General features: G+C 41.4%; 1 protein-coding gene across 8 annotated transcripts in view; it reads left to right on the top strand.

Annotated features, from left to right (window-relative positions):
- The window catches only part of MICU1 (mitochondrial calcium uptake 1), a 238,456-nt gene that overhangs the window by 177,885 nt on the left and 34,782 nt on the right, over positions 1 to 25,789 (top strand). For all 8 annotated transcript variants that reach the window (XM_039482943.1, XM_039482939.1, XM_039482940.1 and 5 more), the window contains one exon: positions 15,953 to 16,090. In XM_039482943.1, coding sequence (XP_039338877.1) covers positions 15,953 to 16,090 — 138 coding nt within the window. The remainder of the gene's footprint in view (positions 1 to 15,952; positions 16,091 to 25,789) is intronic.

A 25,789-nucleotide genomic window follows, 5' to 3' on the forward strand; every position in this document is an offset into this window, starting at 1 on the left:
CGCCCATCTCCAAGGGCGCTGTGTGGCGGTGTTTACGGACAACGCGACAGCGATGTTTTATGTCAACAAGCAGGGTGGGGCCCGCTCCTCCCTGCTTTGCACGGAAGCGATGCTCCTGTGGGACTTCTGCATAACCCACTCGATTCACCTGGTAGCGTCCTTTCTTCCAGGAGTGCAGAACACGCTGGCCGACCATCTCAGCAGGTCGTTCCTCTCCCACGAGTGGTCCCTTCGTCCAGATGTGGTGCACACAATTTTCTGACGGTGGGGGTTTCCCCAGATAGACCTGTTTGCCTCCAAAGAGAACAGGAAGTGCCACCAGTTCTGTTCTTACCAGGGTTGCTCCCGAGGCTCCCTGTCGGACGCATTCCTCTGCTCCTGGACGGATCACCTCCTGTATGCCTTCCCTGCGTTCCCACTCATACATCGGGTGCTACTCAAGCTTCGGAGGGACAGGGCCCGCCTCAAACTCGTCGCTCCGGCCTGGCCGAGACAGCACTGGTACACTCTGCTGCTCGAGCTCTCCGTACGGGATCCCATTCCCCTCCCGTTGTGGCCGGACCTGATAACGCAGGACTTCGGCAGGCTCCGCCACCCGGACCTACAGTCCCTCCATCTTACAGCTTGGTACCTGCATGGTTGACCCACGTGGAGCATGACTGTTCAGCGGCGGTGCAGCAAGTCCTGATGGAAAGCAGGAAGCCTTCCACTCGCTCAACCTACCTCGCGAAATGGAAGCGTTTCGCACTCTGGTGCGATCAGAGAGGCCTTAATCTGTTCGTTGTCCCTATTCCAACGATCCTGGACTACCTCTGGTCCCTTAAGGAGTAAGGTCTCGTGGTCTCATCTTTGAAAGTACACCTAGTGGCCATTTCCGCCTTTCGGCCGCCCGTAGATCACCGGTCCATCTTTTCCGATCCGATGGTTTCCCGCTTCCTTAAGGGCCTAGATCGCTTGTTCCTGCCAGTACGACACCCAGCCCCGTCCTGGGATCTGAACCTAGTTCTAGCCAGGCTCATGGGAGCCCCCTTCGAGCCCTTGGCCACGTGTTCCCTGCTTTATCTATCATGGAAAACGGCTTTTGTCGTCGCTATAACTTCAGCGCGACGAGTTTCCGAGCTTCGTGCCCTAACGGCTGGTCCGCCGTATACCATCTCCCATGGAGACAAGGTGCAGCTTCGGCCACACCCAGCCTTCCTCCCTAAGGTGGTGTCGGCCTTCCATTTGAACCAGGACATTTTCATCCCGGTCTTTTTCCCGAAGCCGCACGCCTCAAGTCATGAACAACAGCTTCACACCCTGGACGTCCGCAGGGCCCTCGCATTTTACATAGAGCGGACGAAGCCCTTCCGGCGTTCGCCCCAGCTATTCGTAGCGGTTGCTGATCGCATGAAAGGCAAGCCGGTCTCCTCTCAGAGGATTTCCTCCTGGGTAACATCTTGTATCCGGACATGTTACGAGCTTGCTCGAGTGCCAGCTAGCCGCCTCACTGCTCACTCTACGAGAGCGCAAGCCTCGTCTGCTGCCTTCCTGGCCCATGTTCCCATCCAGGACATCTGTAGAGCGGCCACCTGGTCTTCTGTCCACACCTTCGCTTCCCACTACGCGTTGGTGCAACAATCCAGAGATGATGCAGCCTTCGGCTCAGCAGTCTTACACTCTGCCACGTCTCACTCCGACCCCACCGCCTAGGTAAGGCTTGGGAATCACCTAACTGGAATGCATAGGAGCAATCACTCAAAGAAGAAAAGACGGTTACTCACCGTTGTAACTGTTGTTCTTCGAGATGTGTTGCTCCTATCCATTTCCAGACCCGCCCTCCTTCCCCACTGTCGGAGTAGCCGGCAAGAAGGAACTGAGGAGCGGATGGGCCGGCTGGGGTATATATCTAGCGCTATAGCAGCGCCACTCCAGGGGGCGCCCAGCCAGCCCGCTGGAGTTGCTAGGGTAAAAATCTTCCGAAGAGCCGTGCACGCGCGGCGCGCACACCTAACTGGAATGGATAGGAGCAACACATCTCGAAGAACAACAGTTACAACGGTGAGTAACCGTCTTTTACATTACAACAGTATGTGTACTTGCTGCTTCCTTTACGCAAGTTTTTAGGTTCTTCATTCTTTTGATGAAGATCATTTTGTTTTGGTTTAAATATTTACCCTCTGAATGGCCATATCTAGTTGGTGTTAATGGAGTATGATCTGTGAGCCACTCAGATGTCTGTGTGTCCTTCAACAGTATCTCTTTCAGAGGAACTGCGTGTGACACTGCGGTCTATATGGTTTTATAAAAATATGCTAATGAGTGAATATAATGTAACTGAGACATGCTTCATGCAAAAGGTCTCTTGTAAGGTATTACAAAGCTTATCTACTGAGTCTGATCATCCTATTTGTATAAATGTACCACTCTTGTATCTGAAACTAGAAATATGAAATATAACTCTGAGCGCCTATTGTAATTATGCAAAGTGTGGGCCATTAATGGTGGTTTGGAATCTTGATGACTCCCATTAACCAGGACCATTGTCTGCAGATGGATGTGTTTTACCTGTAAGTCTTCCTATATACGTGTGTGTGTGTGCTGGCAAGTGGGCAATGAAGTCTTGCAGTGACATGTGATCATGTCACCTGAACTGGAATCCATCTTTAACCTGGTGTCTTTCCATTGAGAAGGAGGGTGTGGGAACCCAGAGAGGGACAAAGGATTCCCGCCTTATGCAAAAGATATACAAAGGGGTGGAAGAGAACAAAGGAGAGAGAGGAGCCATCATGAAGAATCCCCTAGCTACCACCTGAGCTGGAACAAGAGCTGTACCAGGTGAAAGAATTGTGCCCAGGCCTGGAAGGGGTCCAGTCTGAGGAAAAAACTTACTGAAGCATTTCTGAGGGTGAGATTATCTGTATTCAGTTGGATTAGACATAGATTTGCGCATTTTATTTTATTTTGCTTGGTGACTTACTTTGTTCTGTCTGTTACTGCTTGGAACCACTTAACTTCTACTTTCTGTATTTAATAAAATCACTTTTTACTTATTAATTTACTCAGAGTATGTGTTACCTGGGGGAGCAAACAACTGTGCATCTCTCTCTCTTTTCAATGTTATAGAGGGCGAACAATTTATGAGTTTACCCTGTATAAGCTTTATACAGGGTAAACACTCTGTCTTACACTCTGCCACGTCTTACACAGGGTAAAAACAGATTTATGTGGGTTTAGACCCCACTGGGAGTGGGCATCTGAGTGTTAAAGACAAGAACACTTCTGTTAGCTGCTTTCCGGTAAACCTGCTGCTTCGGGGCAAGTAATTCAGACCCTGGGTCTGTGTTGGAGCAGACGGGAGTGTCTGGCTCAGCAAGACAGGGTGCTGGGGTCCTGAGCTGGCAGGGAAAGCAGGGATAGAAGTAGTCTTGGCACATCAGGTGGCAGTTCCTAAGGGGGTTTCTGTGATCCAACCCATCACACCGCGGTTTATTTTCTTGGGGTTTTGTGGTGTGTGTTTGTTTTTTTTTTTTTAACATCTCTCATTATCCTATTGGTAAGAAGAATTACCAGGTCACTTAATGGGACACAGAATAAATCTTAGACCCAAATCATTTAAATGGTTCCGGATTCTAAAGGTCTATATTTCAAAAATCCACCAACTTGGAAATGAGAAATATTAAAAACAGTAATCATTGTTTATGTACACGTATCAGTGTTGTGTGCTTCTTCTTTTCTGTTTACTTAAGAAAAGCATAAGTTAACAAATCCTATATCCAGAGGTATGCTGACATTTTTGACCATGTTTACAATGCTAGTATGTAAAAAAAGAAAGTAAACGAATGTAAATCTTTCTTTCTTTTTTTTTTAATACAAAACAAAAGTGCCATTCCATATATAGGTCAAAAATTCAGTTAGTTGGAGAAGGACAAAGTCAGTGTGGAAATAAATTTTTCCAAGCTTAGAGACTAAGAGAATATTATTAAGTTTTAACAGAATATAGTTGTACCACTTCCTGACTGTTAGCTTGCCAGCCTCCTTCCCCTGCAAATGCTGGCTCTTTGAACTTCTTGGAGATAAAGCACACAATCTGTTTGGGTTTCAGTGATGTAGAAGAACCAATGAAAATGCACTGTTTTGGTCTCTAAATAGTTCTTTGTACTTCAAATCTCAGCGGAGAATGGATCTTAAGAGTAAGTTTTTTGTGTTAGCTGGTTTTTTACACTGTTGTTAAGGTATAGTTAAAAAGGAGGAGAGGTGGTTGAAATGAAGAACCTTCCCTTGAGAAACTCACAGTATTTGAGCCTTCCTGAAAGAGGACTATCCTGAGGGGAAAATAGACAACTAGCAAATTTTACTTAAGATTAAAATGTTTGTATGCAGCGCTTGCATGTATCACAATCAAAGCAACATATTTTGCCCCATTTAATTTGAACTTTAAATGGCAGTTAATTTTCTTTATTTAAAAAAATGCAAGTCCATATTTACTTAGGTATAATTGTAGAGAAACACACTCCCACCCCACCTCTTGGCTATATGTGAATTAAAGGATTATGCCATATTTCCCCAGTTTTTCTAATGCCTGAAATGCAGTAATCTGGGCCTGTGTATTTAGTATATAAACTATCTAGAAGACTTAAATCTAAGGTATAATTTGTACTCTTCACCTCCCCCACTATTTAAGAGTGAGTAAGATCCCAAAGGAATGTACCCTGCTGTCCGTGGCAGATGGTTGTATAGCCATTAGAGCTTTCTTATTTCCTGGCAAGAGGAAGTGTTACAGCTGGTGGCAGCAGAAGAGAAGAAGAAACGATATTCATAATCTTGGTGTTCATATTTAGGTAGCTCCAGTGCTCTGAGAGATTTTTCATTTTATTGTTTTTTAATTGATTTAGTCTGTATAATTTCAGAGTGATTTTTGATTTTTCACACACAAACTGGGGGCAAGCCAAAAACAATTAAATCTGGAAGTGAAGAGAGAAGGACCCAATGTTCTCTGGTCAATTCCTCCAGTTGTCTTGCTACAAGAGTTTATTGAGCTGAGAGAAGGTATGTGAGAAAACAGAAAATTTCCACCCGCGTACCTACTGGTTTTCCTCACCCTATATTGCCTCATCCTGCACACAATAGTTGACTTTAAAATGGAATGAAATTTCATGTTTTCTTCTTTAGGCTGCCTAATTTATTACCACATAGCTGACAGTTTTATCTACCAGTCAGATTCGTGGGGGGAACTACGCTTTTTAATTCTCAAATGGGAAAATTACTGGTAGGTCAGATTTTGAAGATTAATCTACCTTTCATATCAGACTTCATAAAAACATATAGACTGTGAAAGGGGAAGAGACAGGCATGGTTTCAATGGGCCTGGGAGTGACCTGCTTTAACTGCAGGACCAGCCAGTGTCAGAGAATTCAAGCTGAACTGGAGAGGTTCCGTGACTCTGAGGAGAATTTATAAGCTGCAAGGGAAGGATCCTGGCTGCCCCAGAGGGCTTTGCCCAAGAACAAAAACTTTAGAGTTGTGAGGGTTCTGAGGCAGGGAAATACATAGGTGTCTTTATTATTTAGTATAGATCTGTGCATGTCTGATGCTACTAAGTAAAGAGTAATGGTGTCTTAGAATCTTCTACAAAGTCTGGCTTACTGGCTGGCTTTCACTGTCACATACCCCTGAAGAGGTAAACTGTAAACCAGAAGGCTCAAAATGCATAAATACAATCTACTTCTGAGATGGACGGAATGGAGCAGAATTCCCCTCACCACATTTCTGGTACTTTCCATTCCAGTACAACTGCTGAAAATCTAGATCTCCATTAACTCTTCTCCCTTCTATGTGTGGTATTTAAAACAAAAACAAAACAGTCACCTCCTGGAGTCTGCATTAATATGATGGGAAAATCTTCATCACATACTACATCATGTATCGTTAAATTCTTCTTAATAATAGCATGGGCCTTGTTAATCAATATTGATGTTTGAACAATGAAGTGATGCTGCCCAGGGTTCAAAAATGTCACATTATGCCTGGCTTTGATTAACTTTTTGGACAGAGGAGGTTTGTATTTCCTATCACACAACGAATTGACATTGACTAATTGTCACAATAATGTGTCTATCATATTTTATTTTTACAGTGCCCCACACACCTTGGTTTGGGGGAGAGGCACTTAGAACATTATGTATGATTTCTTGTAGTCTTATTAATGGATATGTACACTAGCCACTGCTTTCACCAAGCGGTTAATACTGGAAACTGTTCTGGAGGTAATGATTAGTACGGCACTTCTCTAATGTGTTTCATGCTACATGTTGCAGCTTGCATTATAAAATTATAATTTGCATTTTAAGTTGAGTGTATGAAAGGACAAATAAATGGGTCCCAAGTCTTGATTTATAACCTGAAATATGTTGTTAGTCACGAACTGTCAGAAGTTCCTTTGGTAGCATTTTTCTAAATATTGAGTTTTTTAAAGGCTAGTCCTTTTGAGCTCATGGTGCATTGGGTACGTTTTTGTCCCTTGCGTTAAAGGGAATGGGATTTGTAGTTTAGGGCCCTAAGCAACAATCCCAGTGCACAGAGCTCTCCCTCCCCAGCTTCCTCATGCCCATGTCAGTTCTTTCTTACTAAAGAAATAAACTACAACTGCACTTTCCCACAACTAACCAGATTCTATCCCCTTCTTACACTGCCTGCCCCCAGGACACTTTAGGTCTTAAAGATTGACTCCCGATGGGGAAGGGGGAATCATTAAACTTGTCTTTTTTTCTTTATCATGTATTAAAAAATCTTTTAAAGAAAACATTTTGATTATATTAGAATTTCTGGTGTTCTCTACACTGTTTTTCATGAAAGACTTTGTGAATGATTGGAGAACTAGCATGATTTATAACATCACAGATCTGAAGGAAGAGAACCTGCTTAATTGAGAAGGGGGAGTTCTTTTTATTCAGATTGTTTAAAACACTCTGGGCTCTTAAAATACCTATTTACCTCAAATACCAAAGGAATATTGGAAGAAAATCCATAATAGACTTAGCACGTTCCTTTAGCTAGGATTGAGAGCTCCCAACCAATCCCCTTTCCTTTCCTCCAGAGACATCAAGCAAATTCAGGGAGAACAGGACTTGAAACCCAATTTTGAGGATGGAGGGAAGATTTAACAACATACAAATCTTGTTGTACTCCACAAAAGCAAAAAGGCACAAACCCAATTACTTTTCCTTTGCAGTTCACTTTTAAGCTTTGGGGTCTGTATGATGAAGCATAGGTACTAGCCAAACACAGGAATCAGAAGGGTTTACATACATGGTGAAGATCTTTCCTGTTTTACAGACCAATAGAATTCTGACATATTCTGTGTAATCTAGGATTTCTTGTTAACCCATGTCAATTACAAAGTACAGATTTCAAATTTAAGTGCACAATGCATGCAGTTTACCAGTTATGAAGGTAAAAAAAACCACTTTTCTGTTTTGATGAACACAGCAGGGAATTGTTCTGAGATTTTTCATACTAGAATTGACACATTTCTAACCACTAATTTTTAACCAATCTTGGAAGGCTGGGGAGATTCGAAAGGAACGGGGAAAACTGCTAATGTAGAACTAACATTTAAAAAGAGTAAAAGGGATGATCCAAGGAACTATAGACTGGTTAGTCAGATATTTATCCTGAGCAAAATAATGGGACAGTTAATTCAGGATTCTTATCAACAAAGAATTAGAAGCTAAAACATAATCAGTGGTGCATAGCATGTAGGTTTTGTCAAGCAAACCTATTTTCTTTTTTTTGACAATATCATAGGTCTAGTTGATAAAGGCAACTGTTTGATACTGTTAAAATTTCTGCAAGGAATTTGACAAAGTACCACATGATATTTTGATTTAAAAACTTGCATTATAAGTAACTAACAGGGCACACATTAGATGGATTAAGAACAGGCACACTGACAGATCTCAAAATGTAGTTGTCAAGGGGAAGCCATCAATAAGCAGGGCTATTTCTAGCAGGGTCTCCCAGGGACTAGCTCTTGGTCCAATGCTATTTAATATTTTATCAGCAATCTAGATGGTAATATAAACTCTCTGCTTGTAAAGTTTGCTGATGATACAAAGACTGGTGAGATAGTAAATAATGAGAAGAAAAGGTTGTTGTTAACTATCTGAATTGCCGGCTAAATGGTCACAATCCAGCAAATTGTATTTTAATACAGCCAGATGCAAGGTAATGCACCTAGGAACCAAGAACACAAGCTATACCAATAGGATGGGAGGACTGTCTTGGAAAAGCAGTGACTCGGAGAAAGACTTAAGGGTCATTGTAGATAATTGTCCCACCGTGAATTCTCAGTGCAATGTTACGGCAAAAAGGGCTAATGAAGTTCTCGGATATTTAAAAAGAGGAATGTCATGCAGAAGTAGGAAAGTGATCTTGCTGCCATACATAGCATTGGTAAGACTGGTAGTAGAGTACTGTGTCCATTTCTAGTGTCCACGTTTCAAGAAGGATGTGGAAATACTAGAAAGATGTCAAAGGAAGGCCACAATGATTCAGGGGCTGTAAAACAAGCCTTCCAATATGAGCCTTAAGTCACTCAACTTAACCATCTTATCAAAGAGAGAGTTGAGAGGTGACTTGTTTACTGTCTATAGATATTTACACATGTAAAATATATCTGGTAGTGGGAGATCCTTCAGTCTAGCCGAGAAGCATAACAAGATCCAGTTGCTGGAAGTTGAAAGTAGACAAATTCAACCTTTGAAATAAGATGCAGTTTTGTAGCAGTGAGGATAATACAAACGTTGGGAAAACTTACCTGAGAAGGCAGTGGACTCCCTGTTGGTTGGAGTCTTTAAGGCAAGATTAGAAATCTAGCTAAAAGGTGTGTCCTACATGACATTCTCATAAGCAAAGTAGGGAAAGGTGGTCTAGAAATGAAATTACTGTAAGGTGAATGCACAACTGGTTGAAAGGCCATACTCAAAGAATAGATATGAATGGTTCACTTGTCAAAATGGGAGGCCGTATCTAGTGAGGTCCCACAGGTGTCAGTCCTGAGTCTAGTATTATCCAATATTTTCATTAATGACTTGGAGTATGCAGTGGAGAGTTCACTTATAAAATTTGCAGATGACACTGTGACTTTCCCCAGGGTACAATCTGGCCTGTTGAACAGCTGCATCCCCTCAAGTCTCCAACATGGGGTGCCTTTTAAACTGTTTCACTGTGAGAGTAATCTCACTCCTGGCCACCTCACACACACAGCCTCCAGCACGTAAATCACCCCATGTTATACTGTATGAGTACTATAGCCAGCCAGCCACCTATTAATTCTATTACAGAGCAACATCAGCAAATTCCCAGTCCCAGACTTATCCCCGAATTGAGCATCTTGTACTGCCTAGCTCTTTCCTTCTGGACAAAACAAGCTCAAAGTCTGTCATAGAAATGACATGCACAAATCTTGTTATCCCAAGTGAAGTTCCCAGACACTTTAGTACAAACACACTGGTTTAGATAAAACAAGTTTACGAACTGCAGAAAGATTTTAAGTGATTACAAGTAATGATGCATAAAAGTCAGAATTGGTTACAAAGAAATAAAAGATAAAACATAAATTAATACCTAACTTAACAAGCTAGGTGAATTGAAAGCAAAATGTAGCTCTCACCACATGTTCTTGCAGTCTTACTGGTTCAATGCCTTTCAACCAGGACCCATCCCCTAGTCCAGTGATCCTTTCCTTGTCCTTCAGGCATTGTGGATGTTGTGGGCAGAGAGAAAGGGAGAAGAGATAACATGAGGATTTTGCTCCCCTTTCTGATAGCAGATCTCTGCTTTGAGAATCATCTCCAGCTGAGGTTCAGGTGACAGAAAATCTGTTTGCACAGGAACCTCCAGCTGTTGCATTGCCAAGATGTAAATTTCTCGGTCACAACCTTCTTCCTGCCAACGAATGGCCACTTCACCGGGTGACAGTCCATTTGATTATGTTGACACCTGGCTGAGGTATTGGCTAGTGTTTTGTCTCTGGAGACCTAGTTTGAAGCTGTTTCCCCAGACTAGAAATGTATCTTATACAGTAGAATTTTATAACTTTCCATACAAGGTTGCCACACATTTTACCAGGACAATAATGATCAGCAAATTATGAGTTTTCAGTGATACCTCACAAGGCATACTTTGTATGAAATATATCATAGTCTTGTAAAAAGGATGAACATGAGGTTATAGACTGTCACAGACACCAAGCTGGGAGGAGTTACAAGCACATTAGAGATCAGGGTTTGAATTCAAAACAACCTTGACATACTGGTGAATTGGTGTGAAATCAAGAAGATGAAATTCAGTAAAGTGCAAAGTACTTCACTTAGGAAGCAAAAATCAAATGCAAAACTACAAAATGGGAAATAACTGGTTAGATGGTGGTACTGCTGAAAATGATCTGCTGATTATAGAGGATCAAAAATTGAATATGGGTCAATAGTGTGATGCAGCTGCAAAAAAGGCTAATGTTGTTCTCGAGTGTATTAACAGGAGTGTTGAATGTAAGACATGGGTGGTAATTGTCCTGCTCTACTTGGCACTGGTGAGGCATCAGCTGCAGTACTGTGTCCAATTATGGGCGCCAAATGTTAGGAAAGATATGGACAAACTGGAGAGTGTCTAGAGAGCAACAAAAATGGTAAAAGATTTAGAAAACCTGACTTATGAAGAAAGGTTAAAAACTGGGCTTGTTTAGTCTTGAGAAAAGACCTGAGGGGAAACCTGATAAGTCTTCTAATATGTTAAGGTTTGTTACAAAGAAGATTGTGATCAATTAGTCTCCTTGTCCACTGAAGATAGGACAGGAAGTAATAGGATTAGTCTGCAGCAAGGGAGATTTAGGTTAAATATTAAGAAAATCTTTCTAACTGTAAGGGTAGTTAAGCTTTGGAACAGGCTTCCAAGGGAGATTGTGGAATCATAGGAGGTTTTTAGAAACAGGTTGGACAAACACCTGTCGGGGATGGTCTAGGTGTCCTTGGTCCTGCCACAGTGCAGGGGGCTGGACTTGATGACTTTTCAAGGTGCCTTGAAGCCCTATGTTTGTGTGATTCTGTATGCTTTAATGGAGCTTCTAGGACAAATTCTATGGCCTTGTACATGTGAGGGGTCAGGCTGGCTGGTTGTGGTGGTCCCTTCTGGCTTTGGAGTATCTGAATCAGTGAATACACCTGTTTGTTCCCTTCTTTCACAGGCCATGGAGAAAAGAGGTAGCTCAGCATTGCCCTCAACCTGTTCATAACAGTTGCAGCTCTGCATTAAGATAATGACTACAATCAAATCCTCATGCTTCATGGCATTCATTGGTCACCTGTAGTGGTCAAGAAGGATTTTTTTTCCCCAATGCACAATTGGCCAGGTGTATTCTAGGGGTTTGATTTTTTTTTTTTGTCCTCCTCTGAAGCATAAAGGACAATGGAGAACATTTTGATCTTCTGTTAAGTTTTCTCTGCATCATATTGTGGTACTATCTGTAGCAACTCCACTTTCTTTTAAGTCCCATGTATGATCTGTTGTGATTAGCAACAGATCTCAAGCATTTGTATATACTTATTTCCTTTTTTTCTCCTTATCCTTTGTTTGTTTTCTCACTCTATATCTTTTTACATATTGTATATTGTATATCCCTTTCATAAGTAATTTAAATACAACTTATACCAGATGAGTCAGAGTTTGGAAAAATTACTACTTTCTTGACATCACTTCATTGTTGCATGGATTAAAACTAAGAGAGAATGCTTACTTTTCTCATTCGGAGCTTTAAATGATTCTGTTAGTTTTGGAAACTCACAGTTAGTCAGTATTTAAAGGCAGCATGAAGATGTATTGGTGAATATTTCTGTTAACTTATGCAGTAAGAGTTGCTGCAGGTACAGTAATTGATTGGTGGATGTGGGGGTATTAAATCAATTTGTCGAGAATAGGTAAGGGACATTAATTTTAAAAGTACAATATGGAAGAAAAACAAAAATAAGGAACATAAAGAGAATAAAAAAGCCTGAAATAATGTGAATTAATACTTTCACATGAATAACTTTATCTAAGTTTTATGACTGATCATTGCTGATGACTTATAGAAATTTAAAAATGGGAACCAAATTTGGGTCCATAATGAGGGATAATGATGAGCTGTATTCCCAACACTCCCCCTTGAATATATTATTTTACTTCTTAAAGGTGAGAGGTATTTCTGAAGTAGTCTTTGTATTAAAAAACCAAAAAGAATGATAGGTTTTTTTAAAAATCCAAAACCCTGCTGTAAATAAAATGTAAAAAACCCTATTTTTCACCTCACCTTTGATTCATTCTCCAGTACACCACCATTGTAGTTGTAACCTCACAGTTTGGTACAGGCTGGGGCATCACAGTGGGATGGGGGAATTGTTTTTGTACTAAATGCTCCTCTGCCTCTTGTTTGAGTCATTCAACTCATAATGCTGCACTTATTTCATTTTTGACAAATTTTTGCAGGATTATGGGCACCAGCAATCAAATTATGCTGATATGCCTTTGGGATCCACCAGTTACGAACTGATGAGATTCTTATTCTTTAAAGACTGTGTTAATTTTATTAGGTGCCAGCAATAAAGGTTAGACTTTGATTCCATAAGTGCTTTTCCATCCTGGTTTCTCATTTCATTGATAGTTGATTAAGTTGTAAAAGCTCCTGTGATTTTTCTGTCTCAGAAATCTTTGCTCTCTGCAGTGCCAAAGAATCTGTAGGGCTGTGTCTAGGCTAAATTGACCACAACCAGCTAACACATTTTAAAGTGACACTATTTGCGTCTATATTTGCATCTCAGATAGTGTAGCTTGACAAATATTTTTAAACTAATCCCTCTTCTTGCATGGACCCTTGCTGTCATTCACTCTCAGTAGGACTGTCTTAGAATCAATAAATCCATTGAAATTGAGTGAAAATTATAGCGTTGTCTTTAATCTATCCAGTGTATTTGAGTATTGAGTAGTCTCTCTGCTACTAAGGGACATCTCATTAAGGAGAGATGGAGATCCTAGCATGGGGGAGGAGGGGAGGATCTGTGATCACATCTGTGATCATGATACGGTAATTATCCTTGAGCCTATGAAATATTTGAAGATCATATCCTAAAATGGGGATAGAGCAAGATGGCCTTGCTGGCTGATACACTTCTTCTTACTGGGGACCCATGATTAAGTGGTTCCTGGTGAAAGGCTGACTTTTGGTCTTTGATTAACCTAACCAAAAAATGGCACCAAAAAGCTTGAGGTGAGACAGCTTGAGAGGGGAGGAATGCAGAGGAGAGGTTGGCTGAGGGGGAGTGAGTTTGTTTCCCTTCGGAGCTGAAGTACTATCACGACTAATGTTCTAGTACAGTCTCTCATTCCTGGTCAGTTGCAAAAAAGTACAACCCAGGTGTAGCTGGTACTGACGAAACTTGTATGGGTACAGTTCTTAATCCTGTTAAGGGCATGAAGATAGAAAATGAATAAATTCGTCATCACGTTGTTAAAGTGGGGTAGGGGAAATAAATAATGTACATTACACTTATTTTAAACTTGTCTGAGAAAGGTCACTAATTATAAACTGAGCTTGAAAATTTTAAAGCCCTTTCAGGTGTGCTAATAAAAGATAATGTCTCATACTCCTGCAAAATTGAGGTCATTGAAGAACATGAGTAAAAATACGGATTTGCATGTTTGGGGGTTAATTGAGAGGCAAACGGAGAGTCTCCATTAGAAAGCCTTGCTGCTGGTTTTAAAACTACATTGGATGTGAAATTTATGCCTTAAAGTATTGTAACATTTTTCCATATTTCTCAGAAACAGCATTGAAACGGGTTAAGTTCCTTACTTCTGATGTTAATGAAGACTGTATTTTTCCTCTGACTTTGATAGGGTTTTTCCTACAGCAAATGAGAAGGAAAGAGTTCAGTGTTTTGGGTACAGAATACGTGGGATTCTTTAGCAAACTACAGTTAAGAGGTTACATGGCTTCCCAGATATTGCACACACCATTTAAGCTCAGAGAAAAAGACTGACGATCAAATTGGTATTTTTTTTAAATATATGTATTTTTTTGCATCTTGGGACTAGACATAGTTATTTAATTTCCTTCCAAAAATTGAATCTTCAAAGGTCAGAAATTTTGCTATAATAGTTAATTTTGACTAAACAGTACAGGGAACAAACTATGGAATTCATAATCCATGAGTCATTCAGATCAGAAACCCAAAAGTTCTCATACCCAATCAGAAAACTGAATCCTAGTGCATGGCCTATGTTTTCAATTCAAACAGTTCAAATTTTGAATGTTGAGTACTCGCAACCAATGTCTCACTGTCAAGCTGCAGACCAATAACTACTTTGCAAATTTCAAATAAAATTTGAATCTCTCCATACAGTTCGTGAACAGGGAGAAGAAAAGCAGTGAAATTGATCAAGTAAATTATTCACTATGAATTATTTACTCAGCTCTTTTCATTAGCATGCAAATTGTAATGGCTTGTTTACAAGCTGCCTACTTGTTAGGTAGTTTAAGTAAAGAACACTCATACACATCCTTTGGTCCAAAATAGTTTGAGCTTGTTGACCTTCAGGTCATGTTGCAAGACTATCTATTTATGTTTGTTTGTACAGAGACAGGAGCTTGATGGGGGTGGTTGTTTATGGGGCTAGGTAGCTAAGGGATGGTATCTGTTGGCTTTCTTATATCAGCTCTGGCAAACTTGATATAAGATGTTAAAGTGTTTTTTGTGAGCTTTCACTTTTTTTTTTTTAATAATAGTGCCTAGGGAGCAACTGAGATTGGGGTCCCCCTGTGTTAGGCACTATCCACAAATGAAGTAATAGTCCTTGGCCAAAGAGCTTAGAATCTAAATGGACAACACCAACAATGGGTGAGGGTGAAGAGGTACAACCTATAAGCAGAGTAAACAGACTGATAATTTGCAAATGTCATGTTAGATCCTTGACTGTTTGTGATTTGTTTTTGTATTTATTTATTTTTGCTCTACTAAGTCTCTAGCCTTTTTACTAGCAGAGATTGATGTTAGCCTCTAACCTGATCACTAAGGAGGCTATTCAGTGGGAAAACAACGTTTTTCCCCCTCTGAAAGGCTTGTGAAGGGAGGTTGGGGTGGAAGTGTCCCCCAACAATCTTCGTAAGCCTCTCAGAGGCTAGATATTGGCAGCTGTCGAATGAAGAGTTTACCAAGACTTGGCAATTGTCAGGGGAAATCAAGAGCAAGGGAAGGAGTCTTCTCTCACTGACAGTCCCTACATAGAATTTGGGGATTTTCCCTTCCTGATTTACTGACCACCAAGCCTCTTGTCAGCCATGTTTCTCCCCACTGTTGTTTTTAAGTCATGCTTACTGTGTTTTATTGAAGGATCTGTGCAGGACTGAGCCCTGAGAAGGGGTTACTGACAGCGGCTTGTTCTCTGCATGACACACAGTCGCACTTCTGTGGCCTGCAGTGTGTGGCATGTATTTTCTAGTACTGGCAAACTGTCTTCTGACACTGTCCCCATTAGAAACCTCTGACTGCAAGTTTTATACCATTTCTGAACCGCCTTTAAGTGAAAATCTAGTTTACTTTCATTTAGAAATGTCTGTTCTGGGTTGTAATCAATCCTTGTTGGGGACCAATCCCACAAATGCTGTCCCCCTGTATAATGGAACAAGTTGATCATGATAAAGGACATTCCTAAATGGTTGTCCAAGTACTGGGATGTGTGTGTAAAACAGATAAATAAATAATCACTGACATCGGTGAAGAGGAGATGTTGAGCACAGTTAGAGCTGCTTCTGGAAATACTGTCGACCACACTTAGCTCAGCATTACAGTAAATGTTGTGCACCTCCTGAATAAAATATCAGCTTCCTATTAAAGCAGAATTGCTTTAATATTAGTGTTTTGTTTTAATCTTCTTTCTCTTCCAGTTTGAAAGGCATGATCCTGTGAATGGGCGGATCACTGAGCGTCAGTTTGGTGGCATGCTGCTGGCCTATAGTGGAGTGCAGTCAAAGAAACTCACTCTCATGCTGAAGCAACTCAGGAAACATTTTCAAGAAGGAGAGGTTAGTGGCTTTCAGGCAGACAAAAGAGAAATTTTAAGACTTTCTGATGAGTGCATCCATAGTGCTTTGCACTGTGAAATGAAGTCTAAAATGTGAATAAACTTGTAAAATGAATCATTTCAGTGCTGATACATATTTCCATTGACTTTTACTTGTCCAAAATATATCTCAGTAGTTAAATAATGCTTGATAGCTGAATACGACACAGGCTGGAGTACAAAAAAAATGGCCATTTCATATTTTGCTTTGAAATTATAGATCTAAGCAGTGGGCTAGCACAGACTGGGCTTACCATAAAATAAATATGCTCCGACTCCTGAAGAAAGGCACCTGACCCTCTAAAACCTATTCAGGCCCTAAGAGCCACATTGACCTCAGATGGTCAACAAATCACCAGCAGTAAGGAGTCAAAGAATGCATAAGTCTAGTGATCAAGATCTGGCTGTGTGTATAATGAAAGACTGCTTTACACATTTTAAAATGACTGTATTGCAATAGTGGGTGTAGAAATACTTAACATTAATTTAAAAAAAAAACCACTTTCTGGTTAAGCCCCCACATGTTTAACCTGAACAAACATTGAAGACTTGTATCCAACAGTTGGCTTGACCTTGGATTAATTGTGCAGTATGATTGGGTAGTTTATCATTTTATTATGATTTTATGAGAAAAATGTGTTATGGGAATTAGACTCAACATTTGTAGGGGGAAAAGGTTGCAGTCCCTGCAGTAGTTAATTCAGGGAAGGAGCCCTTGGAATAAAACACCTAAACTGAAAGGACATCTTTAATATGATGATGAAAGTATGGGGTGCTAAATTACAGTAGTGTTAGAATGTCATGTCTGCTTCTATAGAGATTAATAGTGCTCCTTTTTTATTAATTAGTTTGTGAACATAGCAATCAACCAAAACGGCAACTAATGAAAGACTTCTGCTTCTGTGGTTAGTAGGCCTGACTGTTGTAGAACTGCTTCCTCTTAGCAGCAGAACTGTCGTTTATTTCTTAATTTTGTTAATCCATTTCGTGATGCAAAATATTAAGAAATACTGGACCAGATTCTGACCAACCTTAAGATCCCTTTATGTTGCTCCTTAAAGCTGCTCTAAATGGATTCCACTGATATGAAGGAATCCTCAGTTGGCATAAATCCAGCATGGCCAACCCTACATCAGTGCCTCCTGCACCCAGCATAGGGGATGTGTTGGAAGAACTAGGGTATTTTGAGGAGCCAAAGCACAGTTTATTCAAGCAGTTCTTTCTGGTGTAATGGCCCTTAGGTGGCATTCAAGGCCAGTGAAAACTAAAGCAACCACTGGGTTCTTCTAACTTGCTTCAGGGGCCGGTTTGGCCCCTGTTCTGGTGCAGCTGACAATTTACACCATTATGTTTTATATTGTTAGTGCTAACTTCTACATCTGCCATGTTTTGGATATTATGAAAGAAGCAACCTGATTATTACTGTATGCGTATCAGGGTTAATTTGTCAGTTTGCTTTCCTTTAAATTGTATATTAATCAAAGGTTAAAAAATAAACATGGAAATCTCCTTAATGAGTCAATAAATCATAATTCAAGTTGTCACAGACCATGCCACTCACTGCCAGACTGGCACCTCCTCCTGGTCATTCTGGGGATTAGCTCAAGGCTGACGCTGCAATTCACAGTCTGTACACCATCACTCCTTCTCTGCAGTCCAATTGTAAACCCTCTCGCAGTGTCTGAAACTGCAACGTCCTCTTCGTGGCTCAGCCCTCTGACCATGTCACTATCTGTGTTTCCCCCTCTTCCGAGGGAGTTTAGCTCCTAGTCCAGCCACCTCCCCAGTGGCGACTGCAGTCAATTGTCCTGCCACTTCCCTGGCGGGGGGAGGGTGTTTCCCGGGCCTGCCCACTACTATCACTGCATTTCCCTGAGCCACTTCCCCCTGGGCACAATACCCTCATCAGTCTCAGCAGCCCATCCGGACCTCCTCTTCTCACCAGGCTTCTGCCTGCACCACTCTGTCCAAGGTGCTACAGCATTGCAACCTACCCCAGACGTTCCTCCCTCCTCAAACTCTAGGCAGCTACTGACCCTACTCTGCCCAGAGGCTCTTTTTTATGGACCTACCAGGTCCTGATTGGCTGCTCCTCACAGATCCTCTTCTATTCTATCTAAGAGGAAGAAGATCCTCTTCTTCTGCTTTTCACACAGCCTCCCCAGTTGTATTAACCTCTTACTAGCCAGTGTGGGGCGGACACTTCATCACGCAAGTATTTTAGAACTATGCTGGTAGAGGCCAGTGAGGCCTGAAATATGTTCATGTCAGCCACATTCTCCAATGGTTTTGCAAAGCTCATACTTCCCTGATATCCCAAGTGAGGTCCTGCTCATGCCAGGTACAAACTTCCTTTGAGACTTCACTCTTTCTCTGTGGATTGTATTTGAGTTTTCACAGAAGTTGAGTTCCACGAGCGTAACATGCAAAGCTTGGCATATTCAAGCACCATTGATAAAATGCAGGCTTCAGTAAAGTTGCAAGCTAAATCCGGACCCTGGTTTTAGAATTGTATAAGCACAAACCCACCCTTTTTTCTCCACATGAATGAAAACTAAGAAAATTCCCAGACACACATCTTCATTGAGCTGTAGCCAAGTTTGAGAATAAATTTCTCTTTAAAGCACAAATAGAATGTATAGTTAAAAGTAAACACTAGAAGCTTGGGAAATTCTCCGTGTAGAGTTGGGTGACACACTGAGCCCTGTCTACAGTAGTAGTGGCAGAGCTGCACTGGCAGTAGTGCAGTGGGGGAAGACTTCCTCAAATATGCTAGTGTAGATGTAGCCTTAAAGAGCAAACTACTGGCATCCATTTAGGGAGAACTTAAGTTGTGTGTGAGGTTCTCTAGCCTTGAGATAGAATGTGAGTACGGATATGAGGACAGAGTTCCAGTTGGACTTGGATGTTCTAGTAACACTGTTTTTAAAGGTCTGTATATTTGTAATTTTATCTGAAAGTTTTTGTTTCAGGAATAACAACTTGTAGATACATAAAGTTTGGGTGTGTGACTAACAGAAAATACCAACTCCTAATGTCATATTTTCCAATTTGCTGTAACGTTTTCTGTAACTAGTTTTGATTATGTAGCTAACAATAGCCAAGGATGCTAAGATATGAACTGGAGGGACCTGATTTTTTTTTTGTCAGCATCTTATTGTTTCTTCACTGGATAAAGAAAAAAAATTCTTAACCTGATAGAGAGGGACATGTTTATGTCCAGATTCTAGGGGTAACTCTCCTGCCAGGCTGTTTTTATGGTTATGGTTGTTAACCAGATTCTAACCACCCTTTTTATCTCCAAGGACTTTGGGGGGTGGGGAGAAGAGGAGGAATTCAGAATTTTACACTTGCAAGAAGAAAAGCGATAGAGGATTTCCAAGTCTGGAGACGGATGAAAAGCCAAAAGTTTTTAATTACAGCAATAGCAAATAAAGGCAAATAATAAAAAAAAATTGGGGAAGAGGTAAAGGATGTGGGGGTGCCAGTTTCTCTTTCCCCTCTGGCACAGATGAAATGCTTGGCAGCTTTGTTGACTCCAGGCAGCTGGCTATACAGTGACTAATTAAGTTAGAAGGATCATCTGTTACAAGCAGTTGTAGCTCACGTACATTTCTTGTCAATCCAGTCCAGTCAGGGCCGGCTCCAGGCACCAGCTTATCAAGCAGGCGCTTGGGGTGGCAACTCGGGAGCGGGGCGGCACTTTTCGGTATTCCACAGCAATTCGGCGGAGGGTCCCTCGCTCCCGCTGAATTGCCGCAGATCACCATTGAGGCTTTTTTTTTTTTTTGACTGCTTGGGGCGGCAAAACCCCTGGAGCCGGCCCTGAGTCCGGTACCTTACTTCAGAACATCCTCATACAAGACTGGCTGCTTTTTTAAATCTTCCCTCTGTCTGAAGTGGGAATATGTTTTGGAACACAGTGTCCTTTGGTGATTTGTATGTAATACCTTCAGTACCCAAAGACATTTATCTGTTTTTAGTGGATTACTCTATTGCAGCTGCCTTAACATTATGTGGTTTAAATCCTTACACTTTTTTAATGAAGTGTGATGGAGCGTTTCACTTACATTCCTTTTGAGCTTGCTAGCTAAGTTCATACAGGAATGCACCTGCAACATTTTCTTTTGTAAACGAGTTCAGTGTTAGCATAAACGTTTTCTTGGACTTGAAATAACTTAAGCTTAACCCTAGTGTTGCTTCCTGCTCTTCATTTGTAATTTACAACATCTGCAAAAGTATCTGGTTCCCAATTCTTTTATATTTGAGTCAGAAGCTAGCAGTCGTGCTGAAAAGGTGGTGTGTTTATGCTAATCACTGTTCTCTTGGATCCCAGACCTTAAAAATGAGCTATCTTCTTTACAGTGATTTTTGTCACTAAACTCCCTTTCAGTCAGAGTATCTTACAATGTATTTCTTGTTTTAAATTAGTCCAATAATCCACTGGTCTACAATTTTTGAGAAGCCGTCTGCTTCAGAGATTAAAATGTGCTATTTATTATGTATTTTGATGTGCTGAATTCAAATATGACAATTAAAACAACTGATTGGCTACTGTTTCTAAGATATTTAAGTTTTTACATTTTATGTCTATGTATATTGTGTAGATAGTAGAGTTTTAATCATAAATTGTAAACCTAGGTCTTTTCATGTGTTTATGGTTGCTTTACATGATAATATTTCACCTGTCCTGTTTATGTAACACTTTAAAAATCAGCAAAAGGGTTATATAAATAAAATTTATTATGAAACAAAAGGCAAAAAACTATTATGTACATAGTTTAGTCCTATTCAGTGTCTACTTGGCGCTTCTTGGCTTGTCTCTTGTATTCATTAAATGGAGCATCTCTTGTTACTGTCCAGCAATAGTCTGCAAGCATTGATGGGCTCCATTTGCCCTGATAGCGTTTTTCCATTGTTGCAATGTCCTGGTGAAATCGCTCGTCGCTCACTGCTCCACAGTTCGGTGGAAAAAAATCTAGATGAGAGTGCAAAAAATGTATCTTTAGTGACATGTTGCAACCAAGGCTTTTGTATGCCTTGAGGAGGTTTTCCACCAACAACCTGTAGTTGTCTGCCTTGTTGTTTCCGAGAAAATTTATTGCCACTAACTGGAAGGCTTTCCAGGCCGTCTTTTCCTTGCCACGCAATGCATGGTCAAATGCATCATCTCGAAGAAGTTCACGAATCTGAGGACCAACAAAGACACCTTCCTTTATAAGAACATAAGAACGGCCGTACCGGGTCAGACCAAAGGTCCATCTAGCCCAGTATCTGTCTACCGACAGTGGCCAATGCCAGGTGCCCCAGAGGGAGTGAACCTAACAGGCAATGATCAAGTCATCTCTCTCCTGCCATCCATCTCCATCCTCTGACGAACAGAGGCTAGGGACACCATTCTTACCCATCCTAGCTAATAGCCATTTATGGACTTAGCCACCATGAATTTATCCAGTCCCCTTTTGAACATTGTTATAGTCCTAGCCTTCACAACCTCCTCAGGTAAGGAGTTCCACAAGTTGACTGTGCGCTGCGTGAAGAAGAACTTCCTTTTATTTGTTTTAAACCTGCTGCCTATTAATTTCATTTGGTGACCCCTACTTCTTGTATTATGGGAATAAGTAAATAACTTTTCCTTATCCACTTTCTCAACATCACTCATGATTTTATATACCTCTATCATATCCCCCCTTAGTCTTCTCTTTTCCAAGCTGAAGAGTCCTAGTCTCTTTAATCTTTAATGGGACCCTCTCTAAACCCCTAATCATTTTAGTTGCCCTTTTCTGAACCTTTTCTAGTGCTAGAATATCTTTTTTGAGGTGAGGAGACCACATCTGTACACAGCATTCGAGATGTGGGCGTACCATGGATTAATATAAGGGCAATAATATATTCTCAGTCTTATTCTCTATCCCCTTTTTAATGATTCCTAACATCCTGTTTGCTTTTTTGACCGCCTCTGCACACTGCGTGGACATCTTCAGAGAACTATCCACGATGACTCCAAGATCTTTTTCCTGACTCATTGTAGCTAAATTAGCCCCCATCATGTTGTATGTATAGTTGGGGTTATTTTTTCCAATGTGCATTACTTTACATTTATCCACATTAAATTTCATTTGCCATTTTGTTGCCCAATCACTTAGTTTTGTGAGATCTTTTTGAAGTTCTTCACAATCTGCTTTGGTCTTAACTATCTTGAGCAGTTTAGTATCATCTGCAAACTTTGCCACCTCACTGTTTACCCCTTTCTCCAGATCATTTATGAATAAATTGAATAGGATTGGTCCGAGGACTGACCCTTGGGGAACGCCACTAGTTACCCCTCTTCATTCTGAGAATTTACCATTAATTCCTACCCTTTGTTCCCTGTCCTTTAACTAGTTCTCAATCCATGAAAGGACCTTCCCTTTTATCCCATGCCGGCTTAATTTACATAAGAGCCTTTGGTGAGGGACCTTGTCAAAGGCTTTCTGGAAATCTAAGTACACTACATCCACCGGATTCCCTTTGTCCACATGTTTGTTGACCCCTTCAAAGAAATCTAATAGATTAGTAAGACACAATTTCCCTTTACAGAAACCATGTTGACTATTGCTCAACAGTTCATGTTTTTCTATGTGTCTGACAATTTTATTCTTAACTATTGTTTCGACTAATTTGCCCAGTACCAACGTTAGACTTACTGGTCTGTAATTGCTGGGATCACCTCTAGAGCCCTTTTTAAATATTGGCGTTACATTAGCTAACTTCCAGTCATTGGGTACCGAAGCCGATTTAAAGGACAGGTTACAAACCTTAGTTAATAGTTCCGCAACTTCACATTTGAGTTCTTTCAGAACTCTTGGGTGAACGCCATCTGGTCCCGGTGACTTGTTAATGTTGAGTTTATCAATTAATTCCAAAACCTCCTCTAGTGACACTTCAATCTGTGACAGTTCCTCAGATTTGTCACCTACAAAAGCCAGCTCAGGTTTGGGAATCTCCCTAACATCCTCAGCCGTGAAGACTGAAGCAAAGAATCCATTTAGTTTCTCCGCAATGACTTTATCGTCTTTAAGCGCTCCTTTTGTATTTCGATCGTCAAGGGGCCCCACTGGTTGTTTAGCTTCCTGCTTCTGATGTACTTAAAAAACATTTTGTTATTACCTTTGGAGTTTTTGGCTAGCCATTCTTCAAACTCCTCTTTGGCTTTTCTTATTACACTCTTGCACTTAAGTTGGCAGTGTTTGTGCTCCTTTCTATTTGCCTCACTAGGATTTGACTTCCACTTTTTAAAGGAAGTCTTTTTATCTCTCACTGCTTCTTTTACATGGTTGTTAAGCCACGGTGGCTCTTTTTTTAGTTATTACTGTTTTTCTTAATTTGGGGTATACATTGAAGTTGGGCCTCTATTATGGTGTCTTTAAAAAGTGCCCATGCAACTTGCAGGGATTTCACTTTAGTCACTGTACCTTTTAACTTTTGTCTAACTAACCCCCTCATTTTTGTATAGTTCCCCCTTTTGAAATTAAATGCCACAGTGTTGGGCAGTTGAGGTGTTCTTCCCACCACAGGGATGTTGAATGCTATTGTATTATGGTCACTATTTCCAAGCGGTCCTGCTATAGTTACCTCTTGGACCAGCTCCTGCACTCCACTCAGGATTAAATCTAGAGTTGCCTCTCCCCTTGTGGGTTCCCGTACCAGCTGCTCCATGAAGCAGTCATTTAAAGTATCGAGAAATTTTATCTCTGCATTTCGTCCTGAAGTGAAATGTTCCCAGTCAATATGGGGATAATTGAAATCCCCCACTATTATTGGGTTCTTAATTTTGATAGCCTCTTTAATTTCCCTTAGCATTTCATCATCACTATTACTGTCCTGGTCAGGGGGTCGATAATAGATCCCTAATGTTATATTTTTACTAGAGCATGAAATTTCTATCCATAGAGATTCTATGGAACATGTGGATTCGCTTAAGATTTTTACTTCATTTGAATCTACACTTTCTTTCACATATAGTGCCACTCCTCCCCCTGCATGACCTATTCTGTCCTTCCGATATATTTTGTACCCCAGAATGATTGTGTCCCATTGATTGCTCTCAGTTCACCAAGTTTCTGTGATGCCTATTATATCAATATCCTCCTTTATCACAAGGCACTCTCGTTCACCCATCTTATTATTTAGACTTCTGGCATTTGTGTACAAGCACTTGTCCCTGTTTATTAGCCTGCCTTTTTCTGATGTGCCAGATTCTTTTTTATGTGACTGTTTATCATCTGATCCGGCCCTTACATTATCCTCTTCCATCCTCTGCTCCTGACTATAACCTAGAGATTCTCTATCATCAGACTGTCCCCTAAGAGAAGTCTGTGTCCGATCCACACGCTCCTATGCAGCAATCGGCTTTCCCCCATCTCCTACTTTAAAAACTGCTCTACAACCTTTTTAATGTTTAGTGCCAGCAGTCTGGTTCCACTTTGGTTTAGGTGGAGCCCATCTCTCCTGTATAGGCTCCTCCCATCCCAGAAGTTTCCCCAGTTCCTAATGAACGTGAACCCCTCCTCTCTATACCATCGTCTCATCCACGCGTTGAGACTCTGAAGCTCTGCCTGCCTACCTGGCCCTGCGCGAGGAACTGGAAGCATTTCTGAGAATGCCACCATAGAGGTCCTGGATTTCAGTCTGTTCCCTAGCAGCCTAAATTTGGCTTCCAGGACATCTCTCCTACCCTAACCTATGTCATTGGTAGCTATATGTACCATGACCACCAAATCCTCCCCAGCACTACACATAAGTCTCTCTAGATGCCTCGAGAGATCCGCAACCTTCGCACCAGGCAGGCAAGTCACCATACGGTTCTCCCGGTCATCACAAACCCAGCTATCTACGTTTCTAATAATCGAATCTAACGAATTACTAATACCTGCCTTTTCCTAGAAACTGGAGTTCCCTCCCCCGGAGAGGCAACCTCAGTGCGAGAGGCAACCCCAGCACCATCTGGATGGAGGGTCCCAACTACGGGAAGTTTTCCCTCTGCTCCCATTGACTGCTCTGCTTCCCTGGGCCGTTCTTCCTCCTCAACAGCACAGGGGCTGTCTGAGCGGAGGTGGGACAATTCTACAGTGTCCCAGAAAGCCTCATCAACATACCTCTCTGCCTCTCTTAGCTCCTCCAGTTCCGCCACCCTGGCCTCCAAAGTCCGTACATGGTCTCTGAGGGCCAGGAGCTCCTTGCACCGACTGCACACATACGCCACCCACCCACAGGGCAGGTAATCATACATGCTACACTCAGTGCAATACACTGGATAGCCCCCACTCTGCTGCTGGGCTTCTGCCTGCATTGTCTCCTAGTTAATGGAAGGGTGGTTTACAGAAAGAGGTTTTGGAACGTAGTTCGGTTTATAGGTTTAAGGGGACTACAGGGAAGGGGTTAGGGCCGGCAAGGGACTCCCACTCCCTTCCCGCTCCCCTTCTAAACTCCCTTGCGAAACTCCCTGTTAGCAGCCCCTGGTCGCTTGTGCATGGCTTTATAAAGCCCTGGCCTGAGTGAATGCCCCGCCCACTGATTAAAGCTCAGCCAATTACCAGAGGCTTCGAGCTTTCAAACCTTCCTTTGAAGCTCACGGCCTCCAACTGCCAGCCAGAGCACACGGTCCTTCAAACAAACAAAC

Source organism: Mauremys reevesii, linkage group 7, assembly GCF_016161935.1.
Source record: "Mauremys reevesii isolate NIE-2019 linkage group 7, ASM1616193v1, whole genome shotgun sequence".
Taxonomy (NCBI): domain Eukaryota; kingdom Metazoa; phylum Chordata; order Testudines; family Geoemydidae; genus Mauremys; species Mauremys reevesii.